The sequence below is a fragment of the Pristiophorus japonicus genome, chromosome 9 (genome assembly GCF_044704955.1).
Source record: "Pristiophorus japonicus isolate sPriJap1 chromosome 9, sPriJap1.hap1, whole genome shotgun sequence".
Classification (NCBI taxonomy): Eukaryota; Metazoa; Chordata; class Chondrichthyes; family Pristiophoridae; genus Pristiophorus; species Pristiophorus japonicus.
The window spans coordinates 45,385,966-45,402,984 of NC_091985.1; the positions used below are offsets into that span (position 1 = coordinate 45,385,966).

Below are 17,019 nucleotides of genomic sequence, written 5' to 3' on the forward strand. Positions count from 1 at the left end.
TGTTACTTTAACCTCCCTATGTGCAGCCTCATCTGTGTTAGGAACACAACAACTGGCGACGAGAATATGAATCCAACGCAAAGATGCAGCAAACTGTGGGCATCCTGGAGAAGTTCTCGGAGGGTGAGGACTGGGAAGCCTATGTCGAATGGCTAGACCAGTACTTTGTAGCCAACGAGCTGGATGGAGAAGGAAGCGCTGCAAAAAGGAGAGCGGTCCTCCTCACGGTCTGCGGGGCACCGACCTACAGCCTCATGAAGAATCTTCTGGCTCCGGTGAAACCCACAGATAAGTCGTGTGAGGAGCTGTGTACACTGGTTCGGGAGCATCTTAACCCGAGGGAGAGCGTGCTGATGGCGAGGTATCAGTTCTACACGTGCCAGCGATCTGAAGGGCAGGAAGTGGCGAGCTGCGTCGCCGAGCTAAGGCGACTTCCAGGACAATGTGAGTTTGATGGCTACCTGGAGCAAATGCTCAGAGACTTTTTTGTACGGTGCATTGGCCACGAGACCTTCCTACGAAAACTTTTGACTGTAGAGACACCGACCCCCATTGCGATAGCACAGGCGTTTATGTCCATCAGTGATAACATCAAACAAATCTCTCAGCACACAAGTGCTATCAATGTTCATAAATTAACTGGAACTGTGTTTGCGAACAGAAATGTACAGGGCAGAAACCACGAGTCTGCAACTGCCAGCAGGCCTCAGGTGACCCAGATGACTCAGAGTCCCCAACAAAGGATGAATGCAAGGCAATTCACACCTTGTTGGCATTGTGGAGGCTTCCATTCAGCCTATTCATGCTGCTTCAAAGGGTATGTTTGTAAGAGCTGTGGAACAATGGGGCACCTCCAACGAGTTTGCAAACGAGCTGCAAGCTCTGCAAAACCTGCTAACCACCGCGTGGCAGAGGAAGATCGGTTCATGGTGGATCAAAGCAATTTCGAGCCTCAGAGAGGAGGCAGATGCTGAAGTACACGGGGTGCACACAGTCGACGAAATGTCCACCTACAATGCTAAACGTAAAATTGAATGGCTTACCCGTAGCCATGGAACTGGAAACTGGCGCTAGCCAATCCATCATGAGTAAAAAGATGTTTGAGAGACTGTGGTGCAACAAGGTATTCAGACCAGCCCTGAGCACCATCTACACAAAACTGAGAACGTACACCAAAGAGCTTATCGCTGTCCTGGGCAGCGCCATGGTCAAGGTCATCTACAAATGCACGGTGCACGAACTGCCACTCTGGATTGTCCAGGGTGATGGCCCCACACTGCTTGGAAGGAGCTGGCTGGGCAAAATCTGCTGGAACTGGGATGACATCTGAGCGCTATCACATGTCATGTACCCAGGTTCTTAACAAATTTACTTCCCTTTTTGAGCCAGGCATTGGAAACTTTTCCGGGGCGAAGGTGCGGATCCACTTGGTCCCAGAGGCACGACCCATTCACCACAAGGCGTGAGCGGTACCTCACATGATGAGGGAGAGAGTGGAAATCGAGCTGGACAGGCTGCAACGTGAGGGCATCATCTCCCCAGTGGAATTCAGCGAGTGGACCAGCCCGATTGTTCCAGTACTCAAAAGTGATGGCACAGTCAGGATTTGCGGCGATTATAAAGTAACTATTAATCGTTTCTCGCTACAGGACCAATACCCGCTACCTAAGGCAGACGACCTATTTGCGACGCTGGCAGGAGGCAAGACGTTTACCAAGCTCGACCTGACTTCGGCCTACATGACGCAAGAGCTGGAGGAGTCTTCGAAGGGCCTCACCTGCATCAACACACACAAGAGACTGTTCATCTACAACAGATGCCCGTTTGGAATTCGGTCGGCTGCAGCGATCTTCCAAGAAACATGGAGAGCCTACTCAGGTCGGTACCACACACGGTGGTCTTTCAGGACAACATATTGGTCACGGGTCGGGACACTGCCGAGCACCTACAAAACCTGGAGGAGGTCCTCCAGCGACTGGATCGCGTAGGGCTGCGGCTGAAGAGGTCGAAATGCGTCTTCATGGCAACAGAAGTGGAGTTTTGGGGGAGAAAGATCGCGCGGACAGCATTCGGCCCACAGACGCCAAGACAGAAGCTATCAGGAGCGCGCCCAGGCCACAGAATGTCACGGAGCTGCGGTCGTTCCTGGGACTCCTCAACTATTTTGGTAACTTCCTACCGGGGTTAAGCACCCTTTTAGAGCCCCTACATGTGTTATTGCGTAAAGGTGAGAACTGGGTATGGGGAAAAAAACAAGTCATTGTTTTTGAGAAAGCCAGAAACATTTTATGCTCTAACAAGCTGCTTGTATTGTATAACCCGTGTAAAAGACTTGTGTTAGCATGTGACACGTCGTCGTAGAGAGTCGGGTGTGTATTACAACAAGCTAACATTGCGGGGAAGTTGCAACCTGTCGCCTATGCTTCCAGGAGCTTGTCTAAGGCCGAGAGGGCCTACAGCATGATTGAGCCTCAAATTTGAGCTGGAAACCGATCACAACCCCCTCACATCCCTGTTCGCTGAAAACAAGGAGATAAATACTAATGCCTCAGCCCGCATACAAAGGTGGGCACTCGCACTATCAGCGTATAACTATACCATCCACCACAGGCCAGGCACCGAGAACTGTGCGGATGCTCTCAGTCGGCTACAATTGCCCACTACGGGGGTGGAAATGGCGCAGCCTGCAAACTTGTTGATGGTGGCGCAGCCCGCAGACTTGTTGATGGTCATGGAAGCGTTTGAAAATGATAAATCACCCGTCACGGCCCGCCAGATTAGGACTTGAACCAGCCAAGATCCTCTGCTGTCCCTAGTAAAAAACTGTGTACTGCATGGGAGCTGGGCCAGCATACCTGTTGAAATGCAAGAGCCAATCAAGCCGTTCCAGTGGCGAAAGGACGAGCTGTCCATTCAGGCAGACTGCCTGTTGTGGGGTAACCGCGTAGTGCTACCAAAAAAGGGCAGGGGGAAGTTCATCTCGGATCTCCACAGCACACACCCGGATATAGTAATGATGAAAGCAATAGCCAGATCCCACGTGTGGTGGCCCGGTATCGACTCTGACTTAGAGACCTGTGTAAGGCAATGCAGCGTATGTGCTCAGTTGAGCAACGCGCCCAGAGAGGCACCATTAAGTTTGTGGTCCTGGCCCTCCAGACCATGGTCGAGGATCCATGTCGACTATGCGGGCCCGTTTTTCGGTAAAATGTTCCTGGTGGTGGTGGATGCTTTGTCAAAATGGAATGAATGTGAAATAATGTGAGGAAGCACCGCCACCGCTACGATTGAAAGTCTGAGGGCCATGTTTGCCACCCACGGCCTGCCTGACATACTGGTCAGTGACAACGAGCCATGTTTCACCAGTGCCGAATTTAAAGAATTCATGACCCGCAATGGGATCAAACATGTCACCTTGGCCCTGTTTCAACCAGCCTCCAATGGGCAGGCAGAGCGGGCAGTACAAACCATCAAACAGAGCCTTAAACGAGTCCCAGCAGGCTCACTCCAAACCCGCCTGTCCCGAGTACTGCTCAGCTACCGCACAAGACCCCACTCGCTCACAGGGGTGCCCCCGGCTGAGCTACTCATGAAAAGGACACTTAAAACCAGACTCTCGCTGGTTCACCCCAACCTGCATGATCAGGTAGAGAGCAGGCGGCAGCAACAAAATGTAAACGATGGTCGCGCCACTGTGTCACGGGATATTGATCTGAATGACCCTGTGTATGTGCTAAACTATGGACATGGTCCCAAGTGGATCGCTGACACGGTGATAGCTAAAGAAGGGAGTAGGATGTTTGTCGTCAAACTAGACAATGGACAAATTTGCAGAAAGCACCTGGACCAAACGAGGCTGCAGTTCACAGACTGCCCTGAACAACCCACAGCAGACATCACCTTTTTCGAGCCCACAACACACACCCAAAGGATCAATGACACCACGCCGGACCAGGAAATCGAACACATCGCGCCCAACAGCACAGCAAGGCCAGGCTCTCTTAGCAGCCCTGCAGGGCCAACAACATGCTAGCCCAGCGAGGGCACAGCCAACACACCAGAACAGACATTTGTACCGCGGCGGTCCACCAGGGAAAGAAAGGCTCCCGACCACCTCACCTTGTAAATAGTTTTCACTTTGACTTTGGGGGGGGGGCGGGGGAGAGTGATGTGTATCTGTAAAACATGCACTCCCATGTTCCGCCACCAGGGAGCTCATCCCCTGAAGTCCCAAGGGATCCCAGCATCCCTTGGGAGCACTGTATATAAGCTGGCCCCTAAGGCCTGTTCCTCACTCTGGAGTGTCTTATTAAAGACTGAGGTCACAATTACTTTAACCTCCCTGTGTGCAGCCTCATCTGTGTTAGGAACACAACGTTCATGAGCTGCGTGATTCCTGTGGTCATCCAGTAAAAATCAAAAGCTCTGGTTTAAAAATCCTGTTAAGCTCACAACAAACACTTAGTTAGTTCTATTAAGTCCCCTGCCTCTGCCGTTCGGGTCCGTGGTGCGTGAGGAAACGCGGACAAGTTAAATGCACGAGGCAGCAATTTGATGGTGAGTTTCCAACGCTCTTGTAATTTCTGAAACTTTTACTGCCGACCCACCTAAAAACCCGCACACATGGCAGTAGGAAAATTCCGGCCAAAATCTTCCAGGAACCAGGGCAATCGGGCAGGACTTTAAAACGTAATTGTTTTCTTTTCTTGCATTAAAAAATATTCCTTGATGTATTTAAGAATGGTAACCTGGTGCAGTTTTATTAATACAGCTGAAAGTGAGTTTATCACAAAAAATAAGCATTTTTTTTTTAGTAAGAATGTCTCGTCCATCACCTAATTTTAAAGACCTGAAAATGACTTTAAAAAACTATACAGAATAATTTACTAGTTTCATTTGTGTACACTAGTCAGTTTATTTGTAAATGAAATATTTTTTGATATTTAAAAGGTGAAGGTGCCTATTAGTGCCCTTGCCCTAAAAAAAGCTTAATTTTAAGAGTCTCCTTGCAGGCCTGCAATCAGTCACAATTTGTGCCAACTCGCCATGGTGATTCATTCAGTCTGGGGGCGGTGCGGGGGAGCCAGCTTTGGGGCGGGCCGGCTTCCGGTGCAATGTTTTTTAAACCAGCACAAAAGACTGTAGAAACTTGATTGAAATTCCTTGATCTTTTGCATTGATTTGCCGTTTTTTTGGCGAATTGCGCAGCTAGCAAAAACACTGCCGCAAAATGGGGCTGAATTTGCATTCGAAGGTGTATGTCTCCGCCTGAAAAAAATCTACGAACATACTTGGTGATCCGGGGGGTTCGGCGACTTGTGCTCCTAAGTCTCTATGTGTAGGCCTGCATAGAGGCCCACGTATCCCAGGGGCGCATGTGGGTCGCAAGCGCCCCTGGGGTCACGTGAGCTTGCCCAACCAATCAAAGAAGGGAATCCCCATTCATACGTATGGGGATTCCATATGTAGGGAACTCCCATAAGTATGAATGGGGGATCACATAAAGAATACCTCTACACATCAAATAAATAACAAAAATTACATATTTAAAATTAACATGGCATTTAATTAAATATTTAAAACAAAAAATTAATTTAAAAAATGTACATGTTTTAACAGGGCTAAAAATAAACTTACCTTATTGCGCAGGGTTTTTAATGTACAAATGAATGAAAAAATGATTATGTCTATGATTTTTTAAAACCTACGCTGGTAAAAGCAGGCCTTACGCCTACTTAAACCAGGCATAAGAACTTCACGGGCATTCGCTGGGCAGAAGTTGGGCAAATAGCCCAACTCTCCGCCCGCGGAGCCCCTTCTTGTAGGGATTCATACGATCTGTCAAGAGAAATTTGGCAGATCGCAAGTTCCGGGTTTTAGCGCATGCCGAAACCCAGAACTTCCTTGGCCGCTAGGGCCGCGTGCGCACTTCGTACCCACCCGTAGGGGCCGCAAATTCAGCCCCATTGTTTATTATGGCAAACTGAAAATGAATTCTCTGTTCACCTAACTCCGATGAGCATTTTTCTTCCTCCGCCCCTGACACAAGCCGATGTCACTACCTAACTCTCAATGGGTCCACCAGTCCCATATATCATTACTGAACCCAATTGTAGTACTGCAGGAGTGGGATATTTTGACCTCCTTACTGTGAAACCTGAAATGGCATCCTTAGGTTACTTCCGCTAACAGTGAGAGTGTCTCATTTTAGGACTTTTTGACCTTTTTACCACAGAAATGATTTGGAAATGGGCTACATTTAAGTGGTGTATTTTAAATCTAAGTAGGCTTGTGTAACTTAGGATGTCTGTCCACGGTCATATGCTGCAGCAGCTGAGAGAAAAAGAAGTTTATTTGTTAATGGGTTAGGCATTGAAGATGTGCACTAAAGCTAGATGGACCAGTTTGTGGATTTTCATGTCTCAAAATACGTTGAACTGAGACAATAAGAAAATAAAGCAAGAATGGGTATGCATTTATATAGTGCCTTTCATAAACTCAGGATCTCCCAAATCATTTCACAGCCAATGAAATACTTTTGAAATGTAGTCACCTTTGTAACACAGCAGCTAATTTGCACACATCAGGGTCCCACAAACAGCAATGAGATAAAAGATGCTATCATTTGCTCAGTCTTTTGGTTGAGAGATAAATGTTGGCCAGGACACCAGGAGAACTATCGTGGCTTTCTTTGAATAATGCTATGGAATCTTTTATGTCGCCTGAAAATGCAGCAGGAACCTCTCTCAGTGCTGCATTGAATTATCAGCCTAGATGATGTGCCCAAGATTCTAGGGGGCCGAAATTGCCTCCTCAATCCCGCGCACTTCAGTTTTTAAAAAATGTTCTCCGGAGAAATTCAGCTTTTTGGTCGGGGCGGAAATTGTGGCGGTTGCGGGGCGGAAATGCCCTTGCAGCGGGTCAGCAGATTTTACGCTCGCCGTTATGCAACTTTAGAAAAAACACTTCTTAAAACTAGCGCAATTGTCGGTGCAATTTGCACCTTGATCGCCAAATGCATCCAAAGCTGAAACTCTACCCCGTTGTCTGCAAAAAAATTAATCGGCTGATTGATTTGGTCCAGAGCGCACCTCACTAAAATGTTTTCAGTCCACTTACTAAAAGATTGGAGAAACACATGTGTCGCACCTTTTAAAAGGCTAGATTTTCGGCTTTGATGATTTTGGGGCGGTAAGGTTTGCGCCCGGGAACAGTTTGCGCCTCAGTCATCAGCCATGTTAATAAAGGATGATATCAGGGCAGTTGTGAGAGACGATATTGGCTCTAATGAACAAAATGTTGAATCATTGTGGGTGGAGATTAGAGATAGTAAGGGGAAAAAGTCACTGGTGGGCGTAGTTTATAGGCCCCCAAATAATAACTTCACGGTGGGGCGGGCAATAATCAAGGGAATAATGGAGGCATGTGAAAAAGGAACGGCAGTAATCATGGGGGATTTTAACCTACATATCGATGGGTCAAATCAAATCGCACGGGGTAGCCTTGAGGAGGAATTCATAGAATGCATACGGGATTGTTTCTTAGAACAATATGTTGCAGAACCTACAAGGGAGCAAGCTATCTTAGATCTGGTCCTGTGTAATGAGACAGGAAAAATAAACGATCTCCTAGTAAAAGATCCTCTCGGAATGAGTGATCACAGTATGGTTGACTTTGTAATACAGATTGAGGGTGAGGAAGTAGTGTCTCAAATGAGCGTACTATGCTTAAACAAAGGGGACTACAGTGGGATGAGGGCAGAGTTGGCTAAAGTAGACTGGAAACACAGACTAAATGGTGGCACAATTGAGGAACAGTGGAGGACTTTTAAGGAGCTCTTTCATAGTGCTCAACAAAAATATATTCCAGTGAAAAAGGGCGGTAAGAGAAGGGATAACCAGCCGTGGATAACCAAGGAAATAAAGGAGAATATCAAATTAAAAACCAATGCGTATAAGGTGGCCAAGGTTAGTGGGAAACTAGCAGATTGGGAAAATTTTAAACGACAGCAAAGAATGACTAAGAAAGCAACAAAGAAGGGGAAGATAGATTACGAAAGTAAACTTGCGCAAAACATAAAAACAGATAGTAAAAGCTTTTACCGATATATAAAACGGAAAAGAGTGACTAAAGTAAATGTTGCTCCCTTAGAAGATGAGAAGGGGGATTTAATAATGGGAAATGTGGAAATGGCTGAGACCTTAAACAATTATTTTGCTTCGGTCTTCACAGTGGAAGACACAAAAACCATGCCAAAAATTGCTGGTCACGGGAATGTAGGAAGGGAGGACCTTGAGACAATCACTATCACTAGGGGGGTAGTGCTGGACAGGCTAATGGGACTCAAGGTAGACAAGTCCCCTGGTCCTGATGAAATGCATCCCAGGGTATTAAAAGAGATGGCGGAAGTTATAACAGATGCATTCGTTATAATCCACCAAATTTCTCTGGACTCTGAGGAGGTACCAGCGCATTGGAAAGTAGCTAATGTAACACCTCTGTTTTAAAAAGGGGGCAGACAAAAGGCAGGTAACTATAGGCCGGTTAGTTTAACATCTGTAGTGGGGAAAATGCTTGAAGCGATCATTAAGGAAGAAATAGCGGGACATCTAGATAGGAATAGTGCAATCAAGCAGACGCAACATGGGTTCATGAAGGGGAAATCATGTTTAACTAATTTACTGGAATTCTTTGAGGATATAACGAGCATGGTGGATAGAGATGTACCGATGGATGTGGTGTATTTAGATTTCCAAAAGACATTCGATAAGGTGCCACACAAAAGGTTACTGCAGAAGATAAAGGTACGCGGAGTCAGAGGAAATGTATTAGCATGCATAGAGAATTGGCTGGCGAACAGAAAGCAGAGAGTCGGGATAAATGGGTCCTTTTCGGGTTGGAAATTGGTGGTTAGTGGTGTGCCACAGAGATCGATGCTGGGACCACAACTGTTTACAATATACATAAGATGACCTGGAAGAGGGGACAGAGTGTAGTGTAACAAAATTTGCAGATGGCACAAAGATTAGTGGGAAAGCATGTTGTGTAGAGGACACAGAGAGGCTGCAAAGAGACTTAGATAGGTTAAGCGAATGGGCTAAGGTTTAGCAGATGGAATACAATGTCGGACAATGTGAGGTCATCCACCTTGGAAAAAAAAACAGTAAAAGGGAATATTATTTGAATGGGGAGAAATTACAACATGCTGCGGTGCAGAGGGACCTGGGGGTCCTTGTGCATGAATCCCAAAAAGTTAGTTTGCAGGTGCAACAGGTAATCAGGAAGGCGAATGGAATGTTGGCCTTTATTGCGAGAGGGATGGAGTACAAAAGCAGGGAGGTCCTGCTGCAACTATACAGGGTATTGGTGAGGCCGCACCTGGAGTACTGCGTGCAGTTTTGGTCACCTTTCTTAAGGAAGGATATACTAGCTTTGGAGGGGGTACAGAGACGATTCACTAGGCTGATTCCGGAGATGAGGGGGTTACCTTATGATGATAGATTGAGTAGACTGGGTCTTTACTCGTTGAAGTTCAGAAGGATGAGGGGTGATCTTATAGAAACATTTAAAATAATGAAAGGGATAGACAAGATAGAGTCAGAGAGGTTGTTTCCACTGGTCGGGGAGACTAGAACTAGGGGGCACAGCCTCAAAATACGGGGGAGCCAATTTAAAACCGAGTTGAGAAGGAATTTCTTCTCCCAGAGGGTTGTGAATCTGTGGAATTCTCTGCCCAAGGAAGCAGTTGAGGCTAGCTCATTGAATGTATTCAAATCACAGAAAGATAGATTTTTAACCAATAAGGGAATTAAGGGTTACGGGGAGCAGGCGGGTAAGTGGAGCTGAGTCCACGGCCAGATCAGCCATGATCTTGTTGAATGGCAGAGCAGGCTCGAGGGGCTAGATGGCCTACTCCTGTTCCTAATTCTTATGTTCTTATGATCTTATTGAATGGCGGTGCAGGCTCAAGGGGCCAAATGGCCTACTCCTGCTCCTATTTCCTATGTTCTTATGTTCATCAAAATTGGGCAGCTGGGCCCCAAGTCTGGAGCGCAGCGCTAAGGGAGGCGTTGTACACCTCTCTTAGGGTGTCAGCATGGGAAAATCCCGAGCTAAAGAGCCGGCCCAGGAGCGCGCCGAGAGATGCCTGGGGAGAAAAAAAACCCACAAAAACATTCCCAATACATAGCCCATGCCACCACAACATAAATCGCAAAAAAAATTAAAAGAAAAAATACTTACCTTAGGACAGTATTACTTACCTCACTGCACGGTATAGGTTGGACCGCACGTTTTCCCAGACGGTCACTGCGGGGCACGTTTTCCCAGACGGACACTGCGGGTCATGCTGCGGGGCGTACGGGTTGGGCAGAAGTCAAAAAGCGCACTGGTGTCGAAACCAGGGGCGTTGTTCTCTTCACCGCCGCAAAACCGGCCCCAAAACCCCCCACGGGGCGCTTGAGGCGGACCACCCACCCAGAAGACCCCACTGCCGCCATTTCCGTTGCTCTGAGCCGAAAAACGGAGTGCAAAAGACTGGAAAATCCACCCTATATATTCAGTTCAGATCACAAGGGTCCTGTTGTTACACCTTTAGTTTATGCGATCATATAGTTAGATATTGAGCAGCATTGGTACATACCTGAACATAATACATGCAGACCATCTATAGAAGTGATTAGCACCAATGTACCCAAGACAATATCAAACGCAGGTCCGAAATTTGTAAAAGCGTATTCGAAGAGAAACATTGATGGCAGATTGGCTACTGATTTCCGGATTTTGGCGAGATTTGAGTAAGAGGATTAGGGGAATCTCTTGAGAGTTAAAAGAAAACCGAAGTTTCCTGGAACATGAGTATTTGTTAGTTTTTACAAATTCATCATCGCTGCACAAAGCAGGAATTTGGGTAATGAGAACAGTGAGACCTAGAGTTTTCTGTCCATTAAAAGAATTATATAAAGCATCAAACATACATCCAATGGCTCTGATAAAAATCTGTTGTCTCACAGAACCAGTAACAATGGTCATTTATTTAAAGAGAATAGAATGGACAGCTTTCCTAATTGATGTTTTATGAAACGTGAGTAAGAAATTTCCAGCACTGAATGTTACCTGTTTGAAGAGTTCTTTCGTTTGAACTCCCTTGGTGATGGAAGAGCAGATGGGGTGCTGTAACTTCGATGGAAACCTAAACACCAGGAACAATTAATACAGATTTTAAAGAAACTATCAGCATTTCTTGTTTTTTTATAACAAATGTTCTTAAACCCAGGATGAACAGATTTAAAATAATTTAATCCAATATAGAATGAACATACAATATGCATAATATTGATAAATAATGTCTTTAAAAATGCACAACTGCCCAGTATTTCCTCAAAATCAGTTACAGCTCTATTAACCCCTTAAAAAAAATTGTGCCCACAGATTGTGTTGTGCAGATGAGGTTAGACATGGGTTTCCTGGGTCCCACTGGTGCAGGCATGGTGTAAAGCTCATGTATAATGGGTGTATACAGCTGAAATACCTGGAAACTTCTGTGCAGCATTTTAAAAGACAGTGAAGCCTGCACTCTTCAGCAGCAGCAGACCGTAGGTTAAACAGGTGAGAGAGGAACAGTACGTGTTTCCTTCACTTAATTCTCTAATAACTTCACTGCATGTCTTAGCAATATTTTTATTATACTTGTACAGAATTATGCCTAGGCAGACACCATCTGGATTCAGAGGGCAGAATGGCATTGCACCAAACCGTAGAAGACTAATACAGAGATTCATTGACTCAGATCTCTGAGCCCTCCTCAAGAAAATCAAAGGCAAAGATTCCTGGGTGTGGGTGGTATCAAGCCATCCAGAAATGTAACTCATGCCACCTGGGGAAGGTTGCACTAGCATTAGTGCTGGAAAAAATTCAATGACATCACCAGTTCTGATAATATAACACAGTGAGCTCTCCCTTCTTTTCTTCCTTGCCCATGCTGGTCACCAGTACACTTCACAATCACAATAACAACAACTTGTATTGCGCTCGTTTAACGTAGTAAAACGTCCCAAGGCTTCACCCTCTTAAAGCAACACTTCCACAATTAGCCCTTCACACTGCATCTGGTTAAGGCTGGCTCTAACTTGGCATCTTGCACTATGGCTATCCAGTTCCCCTCACAGCAATTACTTACATGCACAACCCTAAAACCCCGTCCTCCACTTTAACAGCCTCATTTAACAGCGGGGCTAGATCAGTTCCTACCTAAAACAGCAATCGGGGTCCTATTTATATCATAATCCAAAATTCTGACCGTTCAATCCTTACTCGTACAAGATCCTAAACACCCATTATCCTCGCTTCGCCTTTCTGGAAAATCCTTTTAAAAATCTATCCCTTCCACTGTGCTTTTGGTCACCCTCTTAATTTCCTGTCCTTACTCTGACATCCTTCTTCTAAATGCTTTGAGATGTTATTTTACATTAGTAGCAGCATATGAATTCAAGTTGTTTTGGTTCTCATTATAAATGTAAACAAAGGAAAGACACCATAATTCAAGATTAGAGTGTCGATAAAGTACTGCTGAACAAATTTAAATTAAATCAAGTTTAATTTAAATTGAACTTTTTCAGCACAGCCATCTCCATTAAGTCTAATTTATTTCAGAGAAACTAAAGGCATTTTTATCATCAAGATTCCACTGTTATTTGGCTATGCAGTCCAGTGTTAAGAATACCTAATGTACTCTAACAGCATAATCAATCATTGTCAGTTTAGCCGTCACAAAACGTGCATCAAATGGAAAAATAAGCTGTCCTTACAAAAATCACCCTGTGAAATGAATGTTGATAAGGAATGCTGTGGAATTTCACCCCTACTGGGAAGTGGTCTAAACATGGGAAAGAATCAAAGAATGCTTAGAAATATCACTGTTCACCAAAAAGGAAGGCAGTACATGGCAATGAAGACCACTGAATTGCTCTTATTATTAAATGCAGATACAGTCAAGTGCACAATTTTCAGAATCACATTTTTTTTTGCCATCAACTTGATGTTAAACATTCTGGTTCAAAGCATGTCCCATTTAAGCTTACAGATTTTCACAGCAAGTGGCGAGTCATTTATTCATTTAAGTGCACAGATTCTTCTTTTAAGTCCTCGTCCAATGCAGACAAAATATTTCATACATCTTAATGCAAGTGATCAGTGTTAATCGCTACAGACGTACCTACCCGAGGTGTAATAAGGTTGAACGACAATGCACAGTAAGATCAATCAAGTATGTTTTGGATAATAGCTTGAGAAGTGGGCACTGACACACATTACACTGTCAGCCTTTTTTAAATGTAGACCATTTTAAATTCAAGAGTGAACAAGTGTCTTTAAAATCCAATCCCTCAAACTATACTTCAAGCTCTATTAACCTTACATCTGAGATGCACTCTCCTGTGTGCGTTTTTCTTTCTCTTTGTGCAAAAGCATAAAGCTGTTTAAACAGCTGATCTGTTCCACATGACTAACGTTTCTCTATTAATACTAGCCTTTGTGACCTGACATTTGCACTTATGGACTGGCTTATGCTGCTCAGATTGTGAGCTGCACACTGGAAGAAGCCTGCTAGAAAGAAATTGTACTGTCACTTTGACTTCCAGACATAGAGCAGTGTCTATGAGGTCTTCATATAGCTGGTCATACAATTCTTTCACCCCATCTTTGGGTAATCGCAGGTGACTATGCTCCTGGTTTAGCTTCTCTCTGCTGCCTGTACAGTCGTCTCTGGATAAATTGGAGCCTTTGATTTTCAAGTTGCCTTCTCTCCCTCTCATCCATCTCAGGAACATAGGAACAGGGTCATTCAGCCCCTAGAGCCTGTTCCGCAATCAATTAGATCATGGCTTATATGTTCCTTAACTCCATCTGCCTACCTTGGTTCCGTAACCCTTAGTACCATTGCCTAACAAAAATCTATCCATCTCAGTCTTGAAATATTCAATTGATCTAGCCTTTGGGGGTGAGAGTTCCCAATTTCCACTACCCTCTGTGTGAACAAGTGCTTTCTCACATCACCTGTGAATAGCTTGGCTCTCATTTTGTTAAGGTCCCTTGTTCAGGACACCCCCACAAAAAGAAATAGTTTCTCAGGGGTCAAGTTTCTCAGGGGTCAAGTTTCTGGCCGCGCCTAAAAAGGCGCAGCCCCGCGAGCCATGCCTGATTTCCGCGCTAAAAACTGCGCCTAAAACTTACCTTGGTATTCTCCCACCTGCTGGAACGTTCCAGGCCCTCGGCGCAGCGCAGCACAAGCTGTGGGGAGCGGAGCCAGGTCCCGCGCTGAAAACAGTGCCGGGACCTCTGCACATGCACGCTAGAGTGTGCGCGCATGTGCAGTGGCTCCAGGCGCCCGAGGCTGTGTGAGAGGGGCACGAAGCACACCGCCCCTAGCCCTGGCCGAATGGGCTCACTGAGGCGGCGAAGATAGGACTGGACCTCCCTCCTCTTCAGCTCCTGCTCCCACCCACCCCCGTTCAGCTCTCGCTCCCTCCGGCTCTCTCCCCCCCCCCACCCCAGCTCCAGCTCTCTCCCGCCCCCCCAGCTCCCGCTCCCCGTCCGGCTCTCTCCCGCCACCCCCCCCACACTCACCCCAGCTCCCCCATCCCTCCGTTCAGCTCCCGCTCCACTCCGGTTCCCCTCACCCCCTTCAGGCCCAGCCCCCCTCCACGTCTTTGGCTGGGCCCGCCCGCTCAGCATCTTGCTGGGGGCGGGCCCCGCCCGAAGTCTTCGGCCCGGCTTCCTCTCGTCAGCCCATTCAGCCTCCCCCCTCCCCTCCCCTCCCTCCATCTCCTCTCCCTCCCTCTCCCCCTCCCCCCTACTTCTCCTCTCCCCCTCCCTCCCTCTCCTCCCCCTCCCTCTCCCCCTCCCTCCCTCTCCCCCCCTTCCCCTCCCTCTCCTCTCCCCCTCCCTTCCTCTCCTCCCCCTCCCTCCCCCTCCTTCTCCTCTCCCCCTCCCTCTCTCTCCCTCCTTCTCCCCCCTCCCTCCCTCTCCTCTCCCTCCCTCTCCTCTCCCTCCCTCTCCCCCTCCTTCTCCTCTCCCCCTCCCTCTCCTCTCCCCCTCCCTCCCTCTCCTCCCCCTCCTCCCTCCCCCCCTCGCTGTCAGAAACACAGAGGCACTAACAGACAGAGAGAGAGAGATACTGACAGAGAGAGACACACACTGGGGAGGCCCTGTCCCAGCACGCTGTTGGAGGGCTCCCAGTGCTGCAGTCGGTGAGTAGAAACGTAATTTTTTATTTCTTGATTTTTCAATTTTTTTTATTTTTTTTGATTGATTTATTGATTTATTTATCATTTATTATTGATGATGGCTCTTTATTTGTAAAAGTGATGTGTTTCATGTTTGTAAACTCCTCCCCCCCCCATCTCTCTTCCTTACTTACGCCTGATTTATAAGTGTAGGCAAGGTTTTTCTGAGCGTACAAAAATCTACACTTACCCCATTCTAAGTTAGTTTGGAGTAAGTTTTCACTGCCTAAACTTTCAAAACAGGCGTAAGTGGCCGGACACACCCCCTTTTGAAAAAAATCTGTTCTAAAATGAAACTGTTCTAACTCTAGAACTGGAGCAAACTAAATGCCGAGAATTGCAATTTCTAAGATACTCCATTCTAAACTAGTTGCTCCAAAAAAATTGGAGCAACTCAGGCCGAAACTTGACCCCTCACTATCTACCCTATCAACCCCTTTAATCATCTCAAACACACATTAGATCACCCCTTAATCTTCTATACTCAAGAGAATACAAGCCTGTCCTCATAATTTAACTCTCTTAGCCCTGGCATAATTCTGGTGAATCTCTGCTGCAATATTTCCTTCCCGAGGTGGGGTCTAACCAGAGCTTTATTTAATTGCAACATAACTTCCAATCCTTTCTATTCCAGCCTCCTTGACATTAAAGCCAACATTCCATTAGCCTTTTAAATTATTTTTTGTACCTGTCCAGTATCTTTTAGTGATTTCTTTAATAAATTGTTCTCAGAATGTGTGCAATGCCCCGAGAAGCTGGATGTGGGCATTCTCTTTGAATCGTTGCAGTTCTTGTGGGTTTGTGTCTCCCATGAAGCTATTAGGTAGGGAATCCTGAATTTTGATCCAATGAAGCAGTATGTATCCAAGTTAAGATGGGCTGTGACTTGGAGGGTGACATGCAGGTGATGCTGTTTCCATGACATTGCTTCTCTTGCGCTTCTCAAGGTAGAGGTTATGGAGCTGGAAAGTGTATTGAAGTAAGTTTGGTGAATTGCTGCAGTGCCAGAGATGGTCATTGCCACAAATGTGGTACAAATGTTACGTGACATATATCAGCCCCAGCCTGGATGGTGTTCCAGTCCTGGCACAGGTTGCCCCATTATTAGAGAGGAGTTGTGAATAAAGCTGAACACTATAGAGGCTGCAATGATTGGCATCTGACAACCACAGTCATCTTCATGTGTATCAGTTATGATCATACACTGGAGTGTTTCCCCTCTGACCCCCCAGTGTCCTCAGTTTAGCCACCGCTCCTTGATGCGATACTCGGTTGAAATTGCTTTGCTGTTGAGGGCAGCTACTCTCACCTTTTCTCTGGTATTCAACTCTTGTGTTTATGTCTGGAGTAATGCTGCGATGAGATCAGGAGCTCAGTGATTCTGACAGAACTGAGTATCGGTGAGCAGGTTACTGTTGTGTAGGTATCATTTGATGCCACTATTGATTGTTTCTTCCATCCCTTTGCTGATGATTGGGGGAAATTGGGCAATAATTTGCTGGGTGAGGCTTGTCCTGCTTTTTCTCAATAGGGCATACCTGGGAAGATGCCAGTGTCATAGTTCCACTGGAACAGCTTAGCTGGGGTGTGGGGTGACTAGTTCTAGGGAGCAGGTATTCAACATTACATCTGGGATGTTAAGAGGGCCCATAACCTTTGCTGTGCCCTGTGTACATAGCCACTTCTTAATGTCAACTGAATTGGCTAGATGTGATGGGGACCTTGGGAAGATAACCTG

At 46.2% G+C, this 17,019-nt stretch overlaps 1 protein-coding gene across 5 annotated transcripts in view; it reads right to left on the bottom strand.

Moving 5' to 3' along the window:
- The window catches only part of LOC139273030 (CAP-Gly domain-containing linker protein 4-like), a 372,964-nt gene that overhangs the window by 62,230 nt on the left and 293,715 nt on the right, over positions 1-17,019 (bottom strand). For all 5 annotated transcript variants that reach the window (XM_070889311.1, XM_070889307.1, XM_070889309.1 and 2 more), the window contains one exon: positions 11,116-11,191. In XM_070889311.1, the coding sequence (XP_070745412.1) occupies positions 11,116-11,191 (76 nt within the window). The remainder of the gene's footprint in view (positions 1-11,115; positions 11,192-17,019) is intronic.